The sequence below is a fragment of the Catharus ustulatus genome, chromosome 27, assembly GCF_009819885.2.
Source record: "Catharus ustulatus isolate bCatUst1 chromosome 27, bCatUst1.pri.v2, whole genome shotgun sequence".
NCBI classification, from domain to species: domain Eukaryota; kingdom Metazoa; phylum Chordata; class Aves; order Passeriformes; family Turdidae; genus Catharus; species Catharus ustulatus.
The window spans coordinates 1,650,986-1,671,822 of record NC_046247.1 but is presented as its reverse complement, the minus strand read 5'-3'; the positions used below and the strand labels follow the sequence as shown (position 1 = coordinate 1,671,822).

Genomic DNA, 20,837 nt, shown 5'->3' with positions numbered 1-20,837 from the left:
GAGCGCCTGGCCGCGGCTGGGGGCAGCATCTTCCTCACCTGCGGCACCGGCCCGTCCCGCGCTGAGCCGGCCACACCACGAGGGGCTCCGGCAGCGCCAAAACAACATCGACCCCTCCTCACCCTGTTCCCGGACCCCCCAAACCGGGGCGGCCCCCTCGCGGAGCATCATCCCCCATCCCGGATCCCCCTCCCCACCAACCCGCCCGCGGAGCAGCTCGGGGGGCGCGGGGGGCTCCAGGGGGGAGGTTTTGGGGGAAGGAGGAGCTTTGACCCCACCCCGAGGCAGCGGGACCCCTCCGGAGCCTGAGCTGTGAGCAGAGCAGGGGGAGGGGGCTCGGGAGCCGCTCGGGACCCGGCCCGGAGGGACAAAAGGGGCGGAAAAGCCGTCGGAAGTGACGCGGCGGTGACGCGCGCTGGCGTGACGTCACGCCGGGTTTAGGGCAGTGACGTCACGGCGCGACAGCAAACACCTCGCTAAGAGCCGCCTGTTTGTCGGTGAAAAGATTTTATTGGGGGAAAGAACAAAAAAAATAAAAGGTGAAGGGGGTGTGGCGGGCCGGGGACCGGCCCCGGGCGGGCGTGACGTCATAAGGAGAGGTGTGACGTAGTTCCTCCATCCGGGCGTGGCGGTGGGAGCGGGACCCGCCCCGTCCGCCCCGGGACCCGCCCCGTCCTACCTGCAGCGGCCGCCCCGCAGGGAGCGGCGGGTCAGGCGGGTGAGCAGCACCTTCACCCGGCCCCAGTGCGAGCGGCCCTCCTGCCGGGAGAGCTGGGGTCAGCGGGGGGGACACCCTGGGGACACCCCCCGACACCCTGGGGACACCCCCCGACACCCCCCGGCCGTACCTTGTCCGGGGCCGGGACCCCCGCCCCGCCCTCGGAGGGGTCCAGCAGGCTGGGGGAGCTGAGTGAGTGTCCCCAAATCCTCCTGCATGGCCCGGGCTCAGCTGCTGAGAGAGGGAACAAAGCTGCTCAAAGCTTGGGGGACATCGTCCTGCCATGGCAGGTGTCACCCCCTCACCTGGTGCCAGGTGTCACCCCATTCACCTGGTGCCAGGTGTCACCCCATTCACCTGGCGCCGGTCCTGCCATTCCCGCACCCCCCGATGCTCACCTGTCCCCAGGGTCCCTCTTTTCTGCATCCCACCCCCCTCACCTGTCCCCAGGTGCCACCATTCCCAAATCCCACCCCCCTCACCTGTCCCCAAGTGCCACCATTCCTGCATCCCACCCCCCTCACCTGTCCCCAAGTGACCCCACCCCCCTCACCTGTCCCCAAGTGCCACCATTCCCGCACCCCCCCATGCTCACCTGTCCCCAGGTGCCACCATTCCTGCATCCCACCCCCCTCACCTGTCCCCAAGTGCCACCATTCCCAAATCCCACCCCCCTCACCTGTCCCCAGGTGACCCCACCCCCCTCACCTGTCCCCAGGTGACCCCACCCCCTCACCTGGTGCCTGGCTGTCCGAGCAGGAGCGCGGTCGGAACCTCTCCCCCCTCCAGGTTCCCAAATCCTGCCTGGGCGGCTGCCGGGAGGGCTGCGGGGCGAGGACAGGACAGGCAGGGTGTGAGCTGGGACCCCCCAAACCCCCTCCCCACGCACCCCGCTCCTCCCTGCCCTCACCAGGGTGGCCGGGCGGGCACACCGAGCTCCGGCCGCCTGCTGCCGGAGGTGGCGATTGTCCTGCTGCAGCCTCGCCAGGCGCTCCAGCATCTGGCACACGTGCTCCAGGTAGCGCAGCCCCTGCCCCGACACCGCAGCTTGGGGCACATCCCGAGGGCTCTGGGGGGACCGAGATCCACCATCCGCCGCCCCCTGGGGCTGCTCGGGGTCCCTCGGGGTTTCTGCCAGCTCGGGGTCCCTCGGGGTTTCTGCCAGCCCGGCGGTGCTGGCGCTGCGCCGGCTGAGCTGTCTCGGGCAGCGCTGCCTCCTGCTCCTCTGCAGCAGCCTCCTGCTGCCCGGGCGGCTCCGCGGGGTCCGGGGGGGCTCCTCCCCTCCGGGGGGCTTCTCCGCCCCGAAACCGTCCAGGGAGAAGCTGCTCTCGGAGCCCAGAGGGGTGGAGGGCGAGTGGTCATTGCTGGCCATCTCCACGCCGGAATCCTCCGATTCGAGCTTGAGGAGGCTCCCGCTGGCCGGGGGGGTGCTGGGGGGGTGCGGTGGGGCCGGGGGGGTGCTGGGGGGGTGCGGTGGGGCCGGGGGGGTGCTGGGGGGCTGCGGTGGGGCCAGGGGGGTGCTGGGGGGCTGCGGTGAGGCCGGGGGGGTGCTGGGGGGCTGCGGTGGGGCCGGGGGGGCTCCCCGGGTGTTCATTCCCCGCGGGCTCTCCTGCAGCCGGCGGTAGACGCTGGCGGAGGTGCGCACGATGCAGCTCTCGGCCGATTCCCAGGGACCATCTGCGGGGGCAGGGAGGACGTGTGGGCTCAGCTGGGGGGTCCCTGGGCTGAAATCTGGGTGCCCACCACCCCTCTGAGCCCCCGACAGCAGCTCCAGCCGTGCCCAGGGATCTCTGCAGCCGGGAACGCGGCTCCTGGAACCTCAGGGTGTTGTCGCTGCTCCCCAAAAACATCCCTGGCCTCTCCCGTCCTCCTCCTCCTCCCAAACCGCGCTGCTGAGGTGCTGGGGGGGCACCCACGGCTCCCACCCTGATCTGAGCGGGGTTTTGAGCTCCGTGCCGGCAGCCCAGGACACAACACGGCCGAGAGATTCCTGATCAGGGACGGCTCCAGGGCCACCAGCTCCTCGCGCTTGTCCCCACAGGATGGGTGGCATCGCCAGCCGGGATGTGCCCCCCACCCCCCGCAGCTCCAGGCGGGATCGGGGCGCATCCCTGGCACGTTCCTTGCCCGATCCTCGCTCCCTTCCCAGCCAGGCGAGGAGCAGCTCAGGGAGGTGGGAGCAGAGGGTGCCCACCCCCCAAAAAATCCCTTTCGGGGGCTGCCACCCCCCTCAAAAACGCACTCACAGCAGCTGAACCTCCTCTTCCAGACGGCGCGGGAGCCACCCCACATCGCCGAGAGCCAGAGCCGAGTGCCGGCAGCGCGTCCCGGGTCCCTTTTAAAGCCACCCCAGCCGCGCCGGGCCCTGCATCCAGAGGCGCCTCATTACAGGACCGGTTCCCAACTGGTTCCTCGCAGCGTTTGGGATGGGCGATACTGGCTGGGCCAGTGGTTAAGGACTCGCTTCCCACCCCAGCTGGGGAGGAGAGAGGGTTTGGGCGCCGGCAGGCAGCCAGGTGCCGGCTGCATCCCACCGCATTCACAAAACTCACTCAGGATTCCGGCGTGGGCTGAATTCACAGCTTGGGGATCTCAGTTATCCCAAATTTCTGCCTCTCCCGCAGCCGCACGGCTCCCCGGGGATCTCAGTTATCCCAAATTTCTGCCTCTCCCGCAGCCGCACCGCTCCCCGGGGATCTCAGTTATCCCAAATTTCTGCCTCTCCTGCAGCCGCACCGCTCCCCGGGGATCTCAGTTATCCCAAATTTCTGCCTCTCCTGCAGCCGCACGGCTCCCCGGGGATCTCAGTTATCCCAAATTTCTGCCTCTCCTGCAGCCGCACGGCTCCCCGGGGATCTCAGTTATCCCAAATTTCTGCCTCTCCTGCAGCCGCACCGCTCCCCGGGGATCTCAGTTATCCCAAATTTCTGCCTCTCCTGCATCCCTCGGGGGCTGGAGAGGCCGAGGGGAGCCGGGCGGTGCCGCCCAGAGCTGGGACAATCCCAGTTCAGCGGGATCGAATCTCAGCAGCGCCCGCCCCAGCAGGATTGAATCCCAGGAATTCCGGGCGGCAGCCTCTCCACCGCGGCTGCCAGCATCCCAAATCCCACACGCCGCAATTCCACAGGCTCCAGGAGCCCACGTGCCCGGGGGCTGCTCCTCCTGCCACCACCGGGGTGTCACCAGAGCAGGGCGAGAGGGGAGGGAGGGTCCCCATCAGCTCCTCCTGGGGGTCTCCCAGCCCCAGCTCAGCCTCCCCTTGTTGCTGGAGGGGGTCCCGGGCCAAACGTGGGACTGGAAACCCGAATTCCCGGCTCAGAGCAGCCTGAGCCCCTCCCAGCAGGGATAGGGATGGAAATCAGGGGTGCACGGACCCTCTTTAGCACAAATTGAGGGTTCCAGGGAACCCTCTCAAGCACAGACGACACAAATCGGGGTTCCAAAGACCCCAGGTTCCTTCTCAAGCGCCTCAAAACAGATCCCTGAGGGTCCCCTCGCAGCTTGGAGACCCCGAGGGAGCCCCCGGGGGTCACCGACTCACCGAGGTCACCACGGAGCGGCTGCACCGTGTAGGCTCCGCAGCGGGGCAGCATCCTCGGGATGTGGCGATAAAACCGGGAATAGGGGGCTGGGAACCGAGCAGGGAGCACCGGGAACCGGGCACGGTGCATGGGGGCTGCTCCTGCGCTGATTTATGGGGCAGGGATGGGGCGGGGCGGGGCGGGGGTCGGGGGGCCGCCCCCAGCCGTGTTATCCCAGGAGGGCTCAAAGCGTTTTATTCCTTTTTCCCCCCGTGTGTAGAGGGCAGGACCGTCACCATCCTCCTCCCTGCCTGGGTGTCACAGAGCCATGGAATGGTTGGGGTGGGAAGGGACCTCAAAGACAACCCAGTGCCACCTCCTGCCTGCCAGGTGACACTTTCCGCTGTCCCAGGGTGCTCCCAGCCTGGCCTTGGGCACTTCAGGGATCCAGGGGCAGCCCCAGATCGATGGTGACATCACGGGGGGCTGTGGCGCACCCCAAACAAACCCCAGCGAGACCCCCGGCAGGAGGGGAGGGGAGGGGGGTCCTGGCTGTCCCTGCTGCAGAGGGACAGGGGAAGGGACAGGGGAAGGGGCAGGGGAAGGGACAGGGGAAGGGGCAGGGGAAGGGACAGGGGAAGGGACAGGTCCCTCCCAGGCCGCTGATAACAGCAAACCCCAGATAACAGCAAACCCCAGATAACAGCAAAGCCCAGATAACAGCAGAGCCATCTCCGTGCGCGCGGGCACGGCGGGCGGGGAGCGGCGATAAGAGCACCTGGAGCGGGACAAAGGGCTCGGCCAACAGCCCCCAATAAACCCGGACACCTCCCAGGGATGGCCAGGGAGGGGCCATCCAGCCCTGCGGGCAGCCCTGACCTTCCCGGAGCGGCACAAAGAGCACCGGAGCCCTGCCAAGCCCTGCGCCCCCAGCCCGGGCTGAGGGGGCTGGGGGGTCCCTGTGTGCACCCCGAGTTTGGGGTAAAACCCCCCCGACCCTGCGCTGGGTCAGGCACAGAGCAGACGAGGCGGTGGAGCAAATATATATTATATTTATAGAGAATCTGGTGGAATCCCTCGGAGAAGCGCTTTGCAGTCGGTGCACAAGCGGTGCCACCCCCCTCTCCGGTCCCCAAGTGCTCAAGCGACCCCTCCCCCATCCCCCCTCATTGTCCCCTCGGTGTCCCCAAGGCTGAGAACTCACCCAGCTCATCACACACACACCCACAAAGAGGTGAGAACTTCACAAAGGGGTGAAAATGGCCATGGCATCGCCCCCAAAATCCCACCCACCCCCAGCAGCGGGGTGGGACAGCCCTGGGGACACGGGGGGTGCTGGCGGTGTCCCCAATCCTGGGGCTCAGGAGCGGGGGGACACGGGGCGGGGGACGGGCCCGCCCGGGGGTCCCTGGTAGCGCAGCCGGGCGTGTTTCTCGCAGAACAGCTCGTCCCCAACCCAGAAGTGGCCGCGCATCTTCAGGCTGAGCCCGCAGTCGGCGCAGCTGTAGCAGGAGGGGTGGCGGTAGCGACCGTCCTGGATCCGCACCGCCTGTGTCCTGCGGGGGTGGGGACAGCCAGCGGCTCAGCCGGGACACTCTGCGTGTCCCCAGGGTCCCTTCACACCCAGGGTCAGGCCCATCGTGGCACTGGAGGGATGGATCCTGCCCTGGGACCACCCTGAGCCACTCACACCCCAGGACCCCCCGGTCCCATTCACAGCCTGGTCCCACTCATACCCCAGGACCGCCCCCAATTTCGCCCTGATAGAGCAATGACAAGGAAGGACCCTGCCCTGGGACCCCCAGCCCCATTCCCACCCCACAATCATCCCCCTTTGAGCCCCGCTGGAGTGACAGCGAGGATCGATGCTGTCCCAGCCACACCCGGCTCAGCCGCATTTTATCCCTGCCCGGAGCGATGTCAGGGCCGGATCCTGCCCCGGCACACCCCCAGCGCTGAGAACAGCCCCTGTTTGGCTTTTCCAGGAGGGAGGAGAGGGATGAGCCAGCCCCGGGACCCCCCAGCCCCACTCACACCCCGGGACCCCCCAGCCCCATTCACACCCCCATCCCCACTCACACCCCACTCACACCCCCAGCGCTGAGAACAGCCCTGTTTGGCTTTTCCAGGAGGGATGAGAGGGATGAACCAGCCCCGGGACCCCCCAGCCCCCAGCCCCACTCACGCGATGCTGCTCCCGCACTTCTCACACACGTGCAGCTTCTGCACCCCGGCCACGGGTTTGCGGGCAGCGGCCGAGAGCCGGCTGGGGAAGGGGGTTCCTGAGGGGACACAAGGCCATCAGGGTCGTGCCAGCCCCGTGTCACACCTCCCGCCTCCCTCCGAGCCCCCCTCACCTCCTTCCTCATCCTCCAGAGCCTCCTGGAGCAGGCGGAAGGTGCTGGATTGCCGCGGGGCCGCCCGCAGCTCCCGGTTCTCCTGGAGCATCTTGTAAACCTCCGAATCCTCCTCCAAGCGCTTCATGGCCGGCTCCGAGCCCTGGCTGTGTTGGGACAGCCCGAAGGGAGATTTTGGGGGGGTTCCCAGCACTCGGATTCCGGGATCCACCCCAGTGCCCGTCCGCCACCTGCTCCCTCCAGCCCGGGAGCTGCCGCGGCCTGCCCGGCCCTCCCACGGCCCCACCTGTCTGCAGGTGAGTTAACCCTTCCCACGGGTGACAAACCTGCGTGGGGACACGGGGCTGGGGGTTTCCCTGCCCTGTCCCCTCCCCCCCGCAGCCCCCGGCCCGCTCCGTACCTGGGGAAGGTGCTGGGGGAGGGGCAGGAGAGGCGCCGCTCCCCGAGGGGGTCCCGGGGGGTTTGGGGGGCTCCGAGCTCCGCTGGGGGTGGGCAGGGGGGTGGAGGCAGGACGGGACCCTGCGAGCTGTTCTGGCGGCTCAGGCGACCTCGTTCCTGGCAGGGGAGAAGGGATGGATGTCCTGGGGGCTGGACAGTCCCCCAAAAGTGCTCACAGACCCTCCCTGTGCCCCCCGGGGACACCCTGAGGGCTGGACAGCCCCCCAAAAGTGCTCACAGATCCTTCCTCTGCCCCCTGGCACCCCAAGGACACCCTGGGGGCTGGACAGCCCCCCAAAAGTGCTCACAGACCCTCCTTCAGCCCCCTGGCACCCCAAGGACACCCTGGGGGCTGGACAGACCCCAAAAGTGCTCACAGACCCTCCCTCTATCCCCCTGGAACCCCAAGGACACCCTGGGGGCCGGGCAGCCCCCCAAAAGTGCTCACAGACCCTCCCTCTATCCCCCGGCACCCCAAGGACACCCGGACCAGCTTTCCCCATCCTGAGGGATGCAGGGATGCTCCGTGGGGCAGCCGCTTCTCCTTCCCACCCAGCTGGGGTCAGTGGCAGCGCCCCCACCCCAAACCCAGCTCCTGTTCCCTCCCCTCCATCCGCTCCTGCTCAGCGGGGCCGGGAAGCGCAGCCCTGGTTAAGTGGAATTCGATGTTGATGTTCCCGGAGCAGCTGCCACGCAGATGGGAATGAATCCCGGCGGGACACGGGCACAGGGACCCTGCCCGGACACACGGACAGCGACAGGGACAGCGCTCAGGGGACACGGGGGATCAGCTAAAACAGGCACCGGAGGAGCCGGGACTTGGATCCGGGCTGGACCCAAGGGACCCTGAGATGGGGTGGGGGGCTTCGGGCACCGCATCCTCATGTCCCCAACCCTCTGATGGGGGTGTCCGGGCTGGGAGGGACCCGCTGGGCCAGGGAGGGACCTTTCGGAACCGGCACCAAAGCAAACAAGGAGCTGGGGAGGAAGGAGGGAGCGGGGGCCGGAGCAGCCAAGGAGGGGTCGGAGGAGCCAAGGAGGGGTCGGAGGAGCCAAGGAGGGGTCGGAGGAACCAAGGGGTGGCCGGAGCAGCCAAGGAGGGGTCGGAGGAACCAAGGAGGGGTCGGAGGAACCAAGGAGGGGTCGGAGGAACCAAGGAGGGGTCGGAGGAGCCAAGGAGGGGTCGGAGGAGCCAAGGGACAGCCGGAGCAGCCAAGGGGCGGCCGGAGCTGCGGCCAAAGCAGCTGGGAAGGGCCGCGCTCGGTGCCGCGGCTCTTCCCAATTTGGGCTTGAAAAACAAGAAAAAGAGCAAGCGGGGAGGGAGGAAAGGAGGGAGACGCCAAGCCCGGAGGCAGCGGCTGCCCGCAGGGAGGGATGGGGCGGCCGCGGGCACCCTGGCACTGAGCTCGGGGGGGTGGAGGAGGCAGCCAGCCCCCGGGTGTCCCCATCCCACTCCCGGCGCGTCCCGATCCCATTCCCGGGGTGTCCCGGCCCGTGGGTCCCTGCCCGACCAACACCCCAGTGCCCCGGGCTGGCGGCAGCGGGGCTGGGCCTTCCCAAACTGGTTTGGCCTCCCCAGGCTGGCGCCGCTGCCAAGAGGAGCAAAACATCCCTGGGCAGGTGCGGCGGTGCCCGCGGGGCCGGGGGTGCTGCCAGCGCGGCGGGGAGGGGACAGCGGTGGCACCCGCAGCACAGGGGACCCCGAGGGACAATGACGTGGCCGTGGGGGGGCAGACGGAGCGGTTGGGGGGCTCAAAGTGGGGCAGATTTGGGGTTCAAGGGGGGGAAGGTTTAGCACTGAAAAGAGGGATGGTTTGGGGGTTCAAAGCGGGGTGGTTTGGGGTTTAAAATGAGGATGGTTTGGGGTTTAAAATGGGGATGGTTTGGGGTTTAAAATGGGGATGGTTTGGGGGTTCAGAAGGTTTTGGTGCACGGATGCCACCCCCAGCATCTCTGCGTGTCCCCCTGCAGCCCCCCCAGCTCACCTGGTGGAGGCCAGGACAGGTGAGCTCCTGCTCCAGGGGCTGTGAGCTGGGGGAGAGAACGGAGACATCAGGGGGGTCCCTGGGCCTCCCCAGCCCCCTCCCCACCCCCAGCCCCACCCCCAGCCCCACCCCCAGCCTTACCTGGCGCTGCCAGCTGGGTGGGCGAGGGGTGCCAGCCCGGGCTCCAGGGTCCTCAGGGCACCTCGGCTCTCCCCCCGCATCCGCAGCGTGTCCTGGGGAGGGGAGGGTGACAGTGACACCGGCAGTCCCTGCCTGGGGGACCCGAGCGTGCGGGGGCTGCCCAGGGCTCACCTGGAAACGCGAGGCCATCCTCTCTGGCGAGGTGTCCCCGTTGGTGTGGCTGGGAGGTGGCACCGGGGACCTGGGGCCGAGGGAGGGGGCAGGGTCTGGGATCTGCCCCAGGGGCACAAAACCCCTGAGCACAGCACGGTGTCACCCCTCCCCGGCTCGGCTGGGTCCCCAACTGGGACCAGTCGGCCAGGTAACGGCTGCCAGCCCTGCCTGGCCTCATTAACACCCAATTCCTTAATTAGAGAGCCGGGACAGGCTCCCGAGGGGATGGCACCGCCCCAAGAGTCACCGGGGAGGGGGAACGAGTGACACCCGCGTGGTTGGGGACACCAGGGCCGGGTGTCCGCGCTGTCCCCCGCACTCACCTCTCCACCTCCAGCCGGAGCTGCCCGGGGCTCTGCTTGATCTTGTTCTGCGCCTCCACGTTGAGCATCTCAGCCGTGCTCTCCCCGTTGATGGTGACAATGACATCCCCCGGCCGGAGGTCACCCGTGGCCGCCTTGCCGTGCTCTGTCACCTCCAGGGAGAAGGGGACACGGGACGGCTCCGGTGACCCCCCCGTGCAGCCTCAAGCCCCGATCCCCACCCTGCTGGGGATGCTCAGAGCAGAACCAACCCCTCTGCCAGGAGGGGACCAAGGTTTTGGAAACAACACCCGGAAATTTGGCACGGCCCAGCCCGGGGGCCGCGGGAGCTCCCCCGGTGTCACCGTGGGTCGTTCCCACGGAGCAGGATCCCTCAGGGACAGCAAACAGGATCCGCTCCTCGGACAGCCCGGGGGACACGTGGGGGGTTCCTACCTTGGAGACAGCGATGGGCTTCCCGAAATCTCTTCCCCCGGAGATGCGGAAGCCCCACGGGGCCGGGCCGGGCAGTGTCACTGTCACTGTCACCGGCATGGCAGCGGCGGCTCTGGGCGGGCGGGAGCGAGGTGTCAGCGATGCTGGGCACAGGGGATCCCCCTCCTCCTACCCACAGACCACCCAACCAGTGCCTCCCTGTCCCCGCTGCACCCCGAGGGTCCCCAAGGCTCCGGCAGCGCTTTCCTTCCGGGGAGGGGACCCAGGTCCTGGCAGCGTGTCACCAACCAGCGCCGCTTCCTCTTGTCCCCCAAGGCTGGCGGCTTCCTCCCCCGGGGCCAGGGGGTCCCAGGCACCCGGTGCCGCAGCTGGGACAGCCAAGGTCGCTCCCAGGAGCTGGAGCAAGGCAGGAAATCGGTGACGCCTTGGCAGCAAGGCCGGCGCTGTGGCCTGGCAGAGCCGAGTGGGGTTTGGAGGGAAGGATGTGGCAGCGAGGGACGGGTCCTGCTGCTCACCACAGCGGGATCCGACACCCGGCAGCTCCAGTCCTTCATCCCACAGCAAAGCCACGCTGGTAAAGGACGCTGAGAATCCCCCGGGGGTGGCACAGAGCTCTTGGCTCCGATGGGATGGGTGGGAATTTGCAGCAGCTGCATCCCCTAAATCTACACCAGATCCCATCCCGTCCATCCCGCCACAGCCTGGGGGAGCTGAGCAGCCCATCTGGAACCGGGCACCCCGTCCGGCACCGGGCACCCCGTCCGCAGCCGCCGGGAATGTTAAAAATCCCAAGAGCACAAAGAGGGGCTTGAGAGGCTGCCCGGAAGAATTTCCTGGGCCGGGCTTGCAGCGCCGGGAGGAAACCCCAAACCCCAAACCCCCTCCCCATGCCCAGCCCCGCTCAGCATCCCTGGGCAGCGAGGGTTGCCAGCCCGGGGACCCGCACAGCCAGCTGGGCATCCACCCCAGACCCCCCAAACAGCTCTGCACGTCTTGTCGGGACCCTGTACCCCTTCTTTAGTCACTGTACCCCTTCTTTAGTCACTGTACCCCTTCTTCAGACACTGCACCTCTCTTCTCTCTCATGCTCCCCTTCTCCATCTCCTGCTCCCCTCCTCCATCCCTGCGCTCCTTCTCCACTCCCTGCACCTCCCCTGGGTGTCCTGCCCCCCTTCTCCATCCCTGTCCTGCCCCCCTTCTCCATCCCCGGCTCCCCACGCCCCACCTGTGTCCCCGCTCCCTCCGGGCTCTGTCCCCGTGGCACAGCGATGTCTTTGTCCCCGCGGGGATGGCGGTGCCGCCTGGCACCCGCGGGGCGAGCGGGGGGGGACGGGCGATGCCAGGAGGCGCGGGGACTTGGGGACACAGAGACTTGGCACTCGCGGGGACCTGGGCACTTAGGGAACATGCCCGCACATCCCTCTCCACCCCCGCACGGACAGACGGACACCCCCAAACCCCCCCCGTGCCCCCCAAACTCACCCGGGCGGCCCCGCGGGGCTGCGGAGCCGAGCGCGGCCCCGGGACGGCGCCGCCTCCTCGGGAGGAGCCGTGCCGTGCCGTGCCGGGCCGGGCCGGGCTGCGGGCACTGCCTCCCCTCCCCTCCCCTCCCCTTCGGGGCTGAGCCCGCCCCGGCTCCGAGCGGGGCCGCCCGTGGGCGTGGGGGGATCCCCGGGCCCCACGCAGCGCCCTCCCCGCGCTGGGACGGCTCCGGCAGCGGCTCCTCCCCGATCCCGGCACGCTCGGAGTGGGTTTGAGCTGAGCTTTAATGATGGAACAGAAGCCAAGGCGACTCCCGGCCGCGGACCCACCCGGCGGGGCGCGGCCGTCACGGTCAGGCCAGACCCCCAGGGGACACCCCCGGGGTGGTGGCAGCGGGCAGAGGTGGGGAGGGGGCGGGTTAAGGCGCTGGGGTGGGGGGGACACCCCGAGCCGGGGGTTTGTCCCTGTTAGAGGCAGCCCCATAGGGGCGGGAGGGAGCTGGAGGCGCTTCATCCCCGTGGGGGGACACGGAGGGGACACGAAGGGAACAGGGAGAAGCCCCCAGCCCCACTCCTCCCCCCCTGGCCGCGGGTCACACCGGCGCCACGTAATTCCCGGGGAAAGTGCCGAATTTCTGCGTCCTCCGGGACACTCCTGCGGGGATAAAGACGCGGAGAGGAGGTGAGGGGTGAGGGTGGCACCTTGTCCTCATCCCTGTCCCCACGCTGGCGGCCACGCACCCACGAACCAGCCGTCGTCGCACTGCTGCATGACGTCCACCCTGTCCCCTTCCAGCAGCTCCAGCTCGTCGGCGTTCTGGGGCCGGTACTGGTACAGAGCCCGGTACCTGCGAGACAAACCATGGGCAGAGCCACCCCCCACGGGTCCCTCGAGGGGACACGGCGCCCTGGGGACACTCCTGGCCCTGCTTACGGAGTCCACCGGATTTCGGAGCCGTTGTAGGACGGGGCGGGCTCGGGGCGGGCAGCGGTTTGTGCCGCCGGGATCGCTCGCTGTGGGGGGACAGGGTGGGTTCAGGGCAGCACCCGCAGCCCCCGCCGGGGTGGGGAGCGCGATGCCAGGGTGGGGGTGCAATGCCAGGATGGGGGACACGATGTCAGGGCGGGGGACACGATCCCAGGGTGGGGGGCGCGATGTCAGGGTGGGGGACACGATGCCAGGGTAGGGGACACGATGTCAGGGTAGGGGACAGGATGTCAGGGTAGGGGACAGGATGCCACGGTGAGGGACACGATGCCAGGATGAGGGACACGATGTCAGGGTAGGGGACACGATGTCAGGGTAGGGGACACGATGTCAGGGTGGGGGACACGATGCCAGGGCGGGGGACACGATGTCAGGATGGGGGACACGATGTCAGGATGGGGGACACGATGGCAGGGTGGGGACACGATGTCGGGGCGGGGGACACGATGTCAGGGTAGGGGACAGGATGTCAGGGTGGGGGACACGATACCAGGGTGAGGGACACGATGCCAGGGTGGGGAGCACGATGCCAGGGTGAGGGACACGATGCCAGGGTGAGGGACACGATGTCAGGGTTGGGGACACGATTCCACGGTGAGGGACATGATGCCAGGGCGGGGAGCACTCACCTGCTCGGGGGTCCAGGCGGGACGCCGAGGCTCCTGGGGGTGGGCGGCTGCAGGGTGTGGGGGGCTGGCAGAGGTCACCACGGGGCTGGGGGTGCCAGCGTGGGGCAGCTTTGGGGAGGACGGGAAGGACGTGCCCAGGTGGAGCGGGGAGCACGGGCGGCCTCCCGACACCCCGGGACCCCGCCTGGCTTCCCGGGGGGAGCCGCTGGGAGCCTGGGGGATGCGGGGAGCGGGGGAGCGCTGCAGGGACGGGGAGGAGGGGATGTCCTCGGCCGTGGCTTTGACACGAGGCTCCTTCAACACCTGGACGTAGGTGGCGGGGAAGATGCCCTGGCGGCTGGTGCCCGAGATGCGCCCCTCGTACCAGTTCTCGTTCACTCGCCGCACCAGGCAGATCCGCTCGCCCTGCCGCGGGAGCGGAGAGCGGGTCAGCACGGCACGGAATGGCACGGAATGGCACGGAATGGCACAGCACGGAGCGGCGGTACCTTGCGAAAGGAGAGCTCCACGTGCAGATCCCCTCTGAAGTTGTAGAGCGCCAGCGCCTCCCCGTATTCCAGCACCTGGAGCGTGGGAGCCTTGATGGGCTTGGGCACCTCCGTGGGGGGCAGGATCTGGGTGGGACACGCGGGTCAGGGACAGCGCCAGGACCTCCTGTCCCCTCTGTCCCCTCCTGTCCCCTCGTGTCCCCGCTGTCCCCTCGTGTCCCGGGCTCACCTCCACGTAGTTGGAGGGGAAGATGCCCACGCGGCCGTGGTGCTCCCCCTCCAGCCAGTTCCTGTCCACCTCCTTGTGGATGTAGACGATGTCCCCCTTCTGCAGCGTCAGCTCCCTGCAAGGGACACTGTCACAGCTGTCCTGGGGCACAGACCTGTCCCCAGCTCGGATCCATCACCCGAGGGGCCCCAGGAGTGACCCCGGTGCTTACTTAGGAGATTCAGCCTGAAAATCGAACTTGAGGCGAGCGGCTTTCATCTGGGGAGGGAGAGGAGAGGTTACAGGGGGAGTAAAACCCCCCCTGAGCCCCCCCAAGCCCTGCCATGGGGCACCCCCAATCCCAAATCCCACCCCAAAAACCCCAGCCTCACCTTCTTCTCCTCCTTCTTGACGGCCTCCACGGGGACCCCCAGGTCCGACAAGCTGGGGAGGGTCCCTGGCCTGAGGGTGTCTGTAAAGAGCGGGGTGTGACCAGCCGGGGTGCCTGGCAGGGCTCGGGGGGCTCAGGGGGGCTCAGGGGGGCTCAGGGGGGTTAAAGGGGGGCTCAGGGGGGTTAAAGGGGGGCTCAGGGGGTTAAAGGGGGTCTCACCTCCGCGGGGGGCTGCGTGGCTCCTGTCACTGCCCAGCCCCAGCCCACCCCGCTCCATGCTGGGGGTGACAGGGGGGCTCCTGTGGGGTGACAGGGGGCTCCTGTGGGGTGACAGTGGCTCAGGGCAGGGCTCAGCCTCCATTCCAGCCCTGCTGCCGTGAACCCTCCCTGCTCTGACCCTGCAGGGACCCCTGTGTCCCACACACCAGGATATCAGGGTCCTGTGAGCACCATGGACCAGGACCCCTGGGTCTCATGGACCAGGACATCAGGGACCCTCAGGACTCCTGGATCCCACGGACCAGGAACCCTGGACCAGGAATTCGCGGTCCTGCAGGACCAGGATCCCTGAATTCCCTGAACCAAGACATTTGGGGTCCCCCAGAACCAGGACTCCGGGATCCCACGGACCAGAACGTGAGGACGCTGGGGTCCCCCAGAACCAGGACTCCGGGATCCCACGGACCAGAATGTGAGGACGCTGGGGTCCCCCAGAACCAGGACCCCCGGGTTTGCTCCCTCCAGCCCTGCAGGGTCTCATCCAGAGGCAGCCAAGCGGGACCGGTCCAAAGTTTTCCGGCAGCGCAGCCCCGCTGCCGCCGAGCAGGAAGCCCGGAGCAGGGGAGGGAGGGCTGGCTAATGAACAACCCCGCTCCGGGGGGCGCTTAAAGAGCCCAAATTCGCCCCCCAAGCCGGAGGAGGGATTGGGGAGGGGGGGAACCACCCCTCTGTGCGCTGCCGAGAGTTAGGGTCGGTCCTACAAGAGGAGGCGCTGGTTTGTTGGTTGGTTTGTTTGTTGGTTTGTTGGTTTGTTTGTTGGTTTGTTTGTTGGTTGGTTTGTTTTCCTGCCGCTGCCGGGGCACAGAGGGGTCTGTGGGGACACCCCGGGGTCCCCCCCCCCATCCCGGGGTGCCCATTCCACCCCGGGGTTCTCCGGCACGGCCATCCCCTCACCGTACCCGTGGGGACATGGGGACACAGCGGTGGGAACCCGAACTCCGTCACCTCCCCTGGGACGGAGCCAAAGGCCGGGACACGGTGTCCCTGCTCGGGGACGGGGGAAAGGCTCAGCCCCGCTCCGGTGTCACACCCACCGGGCAGCCGGCCCGGCGCCGCTCCCAGCCGAGCCGGGCTGCGGGGGGACGAGGGGGACGGGGGGGACGGGGGGATCCCTGGGGACCCAGAGCGGGGTCCTGTCCCTCGCCTGCAGGGGGATTTGGGGGCGCGGGGGGTGGGAGCAGCGCTGAACTCACCTCGCAGCCGGGGAGGCCGGAGCAGGGGAGCGAGCGGTGGGAGCAGCCGCCGGGCTCTGCCGGGAGGAGCGGGAGGGGGTGGGAGAGAAAAATTAATCATCCAGGAGGCCGAGTCTCGGCGGGAAGCGAAGGAGTCCAGCTCGGCTGCGCCAATGAAGCGCCGGCCGGACGGACGGACGGACGGGCTGGGTCCTAGAGCCCCACAGCCGCGGCTCCAGCCCGCCGTGCGTGGGTCCAGATGTGCGCGGACCCAGATAGGCAGGCACCGAGCTGTGCGCGCATCCAGATGTGCACGCAGCTAGCCGTGCGTCCACCCAGCCGGGCAGGCATCCAGATGTGCGGGGAGCCAGCCACGCACACATCCAGCTGTGCAGGAATCCAGCTGTGCACACATCCATGTGCCCAGATGTGCACGCACCCGTCCGAGCTTTAATCCAGCTGTGCCACGCATGCATCCCGCACTAGGGCTGAGCCCACAGCTGGATGTGCTCACAGCTGGATGCCCTGCGAGGACCGAGGGGCAGCAGGAGGTGCCCGGGTACCTGGCGGGGTGTCCGGCGCGTCTCCATGTCCCTCATGTCCTTGTCCAGCTCCTCGCTGAGCTGCTCCAGCTCCTGCTCCAGCAGCACCTGCGCAGGGCAGGGCAGGACGGGGCTGGCACTGCCCACCAGGACCCCGCTGTCACCTCCCCGACCCCACCTGGCACCCCCAGCTCACCTCGATGGACTGAGCCCGCTGTGGCCGCGCTGCTGCCGGGCTCTGGAAAGGGCAGGGGGACACTCAGGTGCGTGCCCACCGTGTGCCCCCCGCCCTCCCGGTGTGCCAGGACCTGCCTACCTGCTCCCGCGGAGAGAATTCCCCTGGTTCATAGTCAAAAATGCTGCCGGGCTCGGCGGTGGCACGGGTGGCACCCCAGCGGGTCCTGGGGAGGGCGGGAGGGGTTCAGCCAGCGCAGCCCCCACCCCTCGGGCACCGCTGTGTCACCGCGCCGCTCTCACCAGTCACCGTTGGGCATTCCGGGGGGTTCCGCCGGGGCTGAGCCCCTCCTCCGCGGTTTGGGGGGCGATGGGGGCGCCGTGGCGGGGCAGGAATGGGTGTCCCAGTCGGGCTCTGAGGATGGAGGAGCTGAGCGGGTGCGGGGCTGTGCCCGCCCCGTGCCACGCCCGCACACCGGGGCTCACCTGGCAGCTTGCGGTGGATCTGCCGGAACATGCTGCGGTACCAGTCCCGGGGGCTGTCAACGCTCTGCGGGGACACATCGGGGTGGTGAGGGGGTGACAGCGCGGTGACACCCCCGCCCTGCGCCCCCACTCACCGAGCGTGAGGCGAGCGGCATCCCCGTCTCGTCCACGGGCCCGATGCCATCGTACTTCACCCAGCGCCTCTCCCGCCGCTTGCTGTCCTTGGTCCAGGTCGCCGACCAGCCCTGGGGCCGTGGGCAGCTGGGGACAGCCCTGGGGCTGGGGGTGGGCTGGGCGGGCAGCGGGGTGCTGGGGGCTTTGGGCTCCTTGGCCGGCCAGGTCTGGTACCACTCATTCACTGGGGACGAGGGGAGCGCGGCTCAGGTGAGCTCGGCTCAAGCAAGCACGGCTCAGGTGAGCTCGGCCCAGGTGAGCACGGCTCGGTGGAGCCCCCAGGGGTGTCCCCAGCGCTGTACCTGAGCTCTTGGCAGCTCCCTGGCTGTTCTCGGCTGTGCCCCGGCTCTCCGAGTCATGGAAGTGGAAGTTGAGAGTGTTGGAGCCGCGGTGGCGGATGATGGGCACCTGTGGCACAGGGGAGGGGCAGCGCCGAGGATCGGAGGGGTGCAGCCCCCCCTGGATCCCCCAGCGTGTGCCAGCCCCCAGCCCCACTCACCCGTGTCGCCTGCAGAGGTGGCTGAGCCATGGCCGGGGGGGTGCGATGTGCCGGGGCCCTGTGGGAAAAGAGCCGCGCTCAGGGGGCGTCCCCTGTCCCGATTTTCTGGGCATTGCCAGAGAGAGGGGGGATAGGAGGATCCCCAGAACCACCGCTGGGAGCATCCCCTGTCACTCAGAGGGGTCGGGGGCTCGGAGGATCCCCAGAACCACCGCTGGGAGCATCCCCTGTCACTCAGAGGGGTCGGGGGATCGGAGGACCCCCATCCTCACCGCTGGGAGCATCCCCTGTCACTCAGAGGGGTTGGGGGCTCGGGGGACCCCCAGAACCACCCCTGGGAGCATCTCCTGTCACTCAGAGGGGTTAGGGGCTCGGAGGACCCCCAGCCCCACCGCTGGGAGCATCCCCTGTCACTCAGAGGGGTCACTGACAACGGTCACGGTGGGGTGACAGCCACGGTGGCAGCGTCCCCAGCTCAGGGAGCCTGGCGGTGCCAGGGGAAGCGGCTGCTCCTGCTCAGAACCAGCCCTGGCACGGGTCCCCAGCGGATCCAGACCCCCCGTGCCTGGCACCGCACGGATGGACCCAGCCCAGCCTGGAACACGCCCGGAGCGGCTCGGGGCGATCCCGGCGCGGTGCCCTCCCGTCCGGGCACGTGGCGGCAGCAGCGTCGCCCGCCCGGGAGCGCTGCCAGCTCCGAGAACACGACAGGGCAGAAATATTTCCCCGCCCTGCAGCGCAAACACGGAGGGAGGGAGGGAGGGAGAGGGGACGGAGGGACGAGGAGCCGGGAGGGCGATGCTGTGACTCACCGGGGAGCAGAGGGGCGGGGAGGGGACCCCGGGGCTTTGGGGACACCACCACGGTCAGACCCCGCCCCAAACGGGGGTCACGGTGCCCGCTGTGTCCGTGGGACCCCCAAATCGGGCTGGTGACCCCTGTTCCCCACACCGCAGCCCCAAGGCTGTAATTAATATTAATTACCCTCGTGGGGAAGCTGAGGACTAGAGAAGGATGTGCTGCAGGGCACAGGAATTGGGGTTCAAGCTCCCATCCCCCCCAGGGCACCCCAAAAACCTCCACGCCATTCCCAGCGCAGCACCCACACAGAAGGACCCCCAGTGTCCCCCAAAAGCGACCCCTCCAGGCAGCTCTTACCTCCTGGGCGGTGCCACCGGGGACCCCCGGGACGCGCCGGGATTTTGGGGAGCCCCGGGACGGAGCTGCGAGCGGCGGGGAAGAAAAATCCACGGCACGAACTTCGCCGGGAGAAGGAGAGGAGGGGCGGGGGGGGGGAGTTCAGCGCATCGTGGGGGGCTGGAGGGGAGAGCCCCCCAAAAACATCCCCCGGGAGGGTCGGGAGCCGCCGTTCTCACCCGCGTTGGGTCCCCGCGAGCCCCGGCCCCCCCCGGGGTGCGCTGCCCCCCCAGCGCTCCCCGCTCTGGAGCGGGGCCGGCCCATTCAGAGTTTCCAGTGACATTTCCAGGGATGCGATCCAGGGAATGGAGCCAAGAGGCTGAACTCATCCCACGCCCCGCGCACGCGTTCCCGCACACCCGGCCCCGCTTACGAAACGGGGCGAGCCCGGCGCCGCCGGCCCCCCGGCGCGATGGAGACGCGGATTTGGGGGGGGATTTGGGGGGATTTGGGGGGGATTTGGGGGGGGTTTTCGGGAAGGGATGGGGGAGGGGAGTGGGGTCTGTGCTCCTGTGAGCACAGGAGCGCCGGGAGTGGGGCACGGGGAGGGCAAAGCCCCATCCCCACTGCTGCCCTCTGTCCCCGTCATTTCCTCCGTCCCCTCCATCTCCTGCATTCCTTCATCCCTTCAATCTCTGCATCCCGCAGGATTTGGGCGCTGCGGACCCCCCGTGCCTGGCTCTGTCCCGCCTCATCCCCTCCGGCGTCCCCGCTTCCCCATCCCATGGAGAAAGGGATTTAGGGGGGATTTTTGGAGGAGGAAATGCTGAGAGGTGAGGAGCGGAGTGGGGTCTGTGGGGGGCACAGCCAGAGCAGAGCCCCCATCCCCACTGCACCCCTCCATCCCCTCCATCCCCTCCCTCCGTGATTCCCTAAGGAATCCGGGCATGGATCCCCCAAGGGACACCCCCGTGTCCCCCCTCACCCCTCGGGCAGTGCCCGCACCCTCCACTCACCCGCCGGTTCCTTCCTGCTCCCCTAAAGTGCTGACACCCCCAAACCGGGGCTGTCCCAGCCCTTCCTCATCCCGTGAGTCCCACGTGAGTTCCCGGGGCCGCAGTGGCTTCGGTGCCACCCCTCGGTCCCCACCAAGCCACCGCCCCCTGGTGCTGGGGACCACGGCAGGAGCCCTGCCCGGCTGCGATGCTGCGCCCGTGGGACGCTGGGGACACATTGGGGACACTGGGGACACACTGGGGACACCGGGGACAGGTCGGGTGTCCTCCCCCCTGCCACGGCCCAGGGGGACGCAGCCCCCACCCCAAGGCCGTGGGAATGAGGCGGCTCCTTGGTGCCAGCTGGGGACACCGTGGCGAGGACACGGGCTGGAAAATCCCAGGGTGACAAGGACAGGGATGGCAGCGGGGCCGGGGAGGGGCGAGGGGACCCCTGACCCCATCCCTGCTGCCTGGGGGTGACAGTGTCACCCAGGTCCCCTCCAGGTCCCCTCCAGCCCAAGTGACACCTCGCAGCCCCCGCAGCTGTCCCTTCCTCCCAGGATGTGCCACCACCCCCTGCCCAAACCCCGCTCACCTCCCGGTCCCCGTGCCCGCAGCGGAGCCTCCAGCGCCGGCCCAGCCTCGGTCCCTCCCTCCCCGCGGCTCCCAGCACCAGCCTCCGCTCACAGATAAATATTTAACGCGCAGCCCGGGCCGGGATTAACAAAGGGCGAGTGTTTCCTGTTTGCTCAGCGCGGCGATGCCAGCCGGGAACGCTCGGCCGGGCCCGGGGATGCTCGCAGGGATGCTCCCATGGGCTGGGATGGGCTGGGAGCATCCCCCGGTGCTGGGAGTGGGGTCTGGGGGTTGGGGGCTCCCCGGTTTTGGTGGGAACAGGCAGGAAAAGGGTGGGAGAGCAGCAGTGTCCTGCCCAGGGCGTGCCCTGGGTGCATCCGGAGCCCGGGGATGGGAACGGTGTCGGGAGGGAGCACGTGGTGAGCCCAGCTCGAGGATGGACACTGAGTTCCTGAAGGAAAAGCTGCTGGCATTGGGATAACGC

General features: G+C 68.6%; 3 protein-coding genes across 7 annotated transcripts; all 3 read right to left on the bottom strand.

The window, feature by feature from the left end:
• Nucleotides 1-675: 675 nt before the first annotated feature.
• On the bottom strand, nucleotides 676-4,538 carry C27H8orf58 (chromosome 27 C8orf58 homolog). The gene is given in 7 exon segments (XM_042780013.1): nucleotides 676-759; nucleotides 849-952; nucleotides 1,455-1,542; nucleotides 1,629-2,127; nucleotides 2,248-2,395; nucleotides 4,260-4,347; nucleotides 4,350-4,538. Coding segments are annotated over 7 exon segments (1,200 nt in total).
• A 733-nt stretch (nucleotides 4,539-5,271) lies between these two features.
• Nucleotides 5,272-11,635, bottom strand: PDLIM2 (PDZ and LIM domain 2). Of its 3 annotated transcripts, none has more exons than XM_033081456.1 (10): nucleotides 11,614-11,635; nucleotides 10,132-10,243; nucleotides 9,697-9,848; nucleotides 9,332-9,401; nucleotides 9,161-9,252; nucleotides 9,020-9,065; nucleotides 6,997-7,151; nucleotides 6,597-6,742; nucleotides 6,425-6,521; nucleotides 5,272-5,795 (listed from the first exon to the last, which is right to left on the bottom strand). In XM_033081456.1, the coding sequence occupies exons 2-10, from the start codon at nucleotides 10,228-10,230 to the stop codon at nucleotides 5,600-5,602; spliced, it is 1,053 nt and encodes a 350-aa protein (XP_032937347.1). In that variant the 5' UTR covers nucleotides 10,231-10,243; nucleotides 11,614-11,635; the 3' UTR covers nucleotides 5,272-5,599. The 3 variants fall into 3 exon arrangements, with proteins under 3 accessions (XP_032937347.1, XP_032937346.1, XP_032937345.1); XM_033081455.2 differs by lacking the exon at nucleotides 11,614-11,635 and adding an exon at nucleotides 11,357-11,584; XM_033081454.1 differs by lacking the exon at nucleotides 11,614-11,635 and adding an exon at nucleotides 10,647-11,289 and having other exon boundaries at nucleotides 10,132-10,527.
• Nucleotides 11,636-11,879: 244 nt separating this feature from the next.
• SORBS3 (sorbin and SH3 domain containing 3) lies at nucleotides 11,880-20,593 on the bottom strand. Of its 3 annotated transcripts, XM_033081448.2 has the most exons (19): nucleotides 20,373-20,593; nucleotides 17,643-17,694; nucleotides 17,446-17,551; nucleotides 17,104-17,327; nucleotides 16,970-17,033; nucleotides 16,787-16,898; nucleotides 16,626-16,710; nucleotides 16,506-16,547; nucleotides 16,331-16,417; nucleotides 15,789-15,844; nucleotides 14,536-14,636; nucleotides 14,318-14,397; nucleotides 14,158-14,204; nucleotides 13,947-14,061; nucleotides 13,718-13,843; nucleotides 13,230-13,634; nucleotides 12,547-12,626; nucleotides 12,354-12,460; nucleotides 11,880-12,267 (listed from the first exon to the last, which is right to left on the bottom strand). In XM_033081448.2, exons 2-19 carry the CDS (start codon nucleotides 17,670-17,672, stop codon nucleotides 12,206-12,208), a joined length of 1,929 nt encoding a protein of 642 aa, XP_032937339.1. In that variant the 5' UTR covers nucleotides 17,673-17,694; nucleotides 20,373-20,593; the 3' UTR covers nucleotides 11,880-12,205. The 3 variants fall into 3 exon arrangements, with proteins under 3 accessions (XP_032937339.1, XP_032937338.1, XP_032937340.1); XM_033081447.2 differs by lacking the exon at nucleotides 20,373-20,593 and having other exon boundaries at nucleotides 17,643-17,903; XM_033081449.2 differs by lacking the exon at nucleotides 20,373-20,593 and having other exon boundaries at nucleotides 14,536-14,615; nucleotides 17,643-17,903.
• Between the last annotated feature and the right edge of the window lie 244 nt (nucleotides 20,594-20,837).

Excerpts from the sequence above, each read along its gene's own strand:
- PDLIM2 (XM_033081456.1), bottom strand. The coding sequence starts at position 10,230 with ATGCCGGTGACAGTGACAGTGACACTGCCCGGCCCGGCCCCGTGGGGC. Across the intron at positions 9,849-10,131 it reads AGCCCATCGCTGTCTCCAAG|GTGACAGAGCACGGCAAGGC; the intron begins GTAGGAACCCCC and ends TTCTCCCTGGAG. Across the intron at positions 6,522-6,596 it reads TCTGGAGGATGAGGAAGGAG|GAACCCCCTTCCCCAGCCGG; the intron begins GTGAGGGGGGCT and ends GTGTCCCCTCAG.
- SORBS3 (XM_033081448.2), bottom strand. The coding sequence starts at position 17,672 with ATGGCTCAGCCACCTCTGCAGGCGACACGG. Across the intron at positions 16,548-16,625 it reads AATTCTCTCCGCGGGAGCAG|AGCCCGGCAGCAGCGCGGCC; the intron begins GTAGGCAGGTCC and ends TGCCCTTTCCAG. Across the intron at positions 14,205-14,317 it reads TCAAGAAGGAGGAGAAGAAG|ATGAAAGCCGCTCGCCTCAA; the intron begins GTGAGGCTGGGG and ends CTCCCTCCCCAG.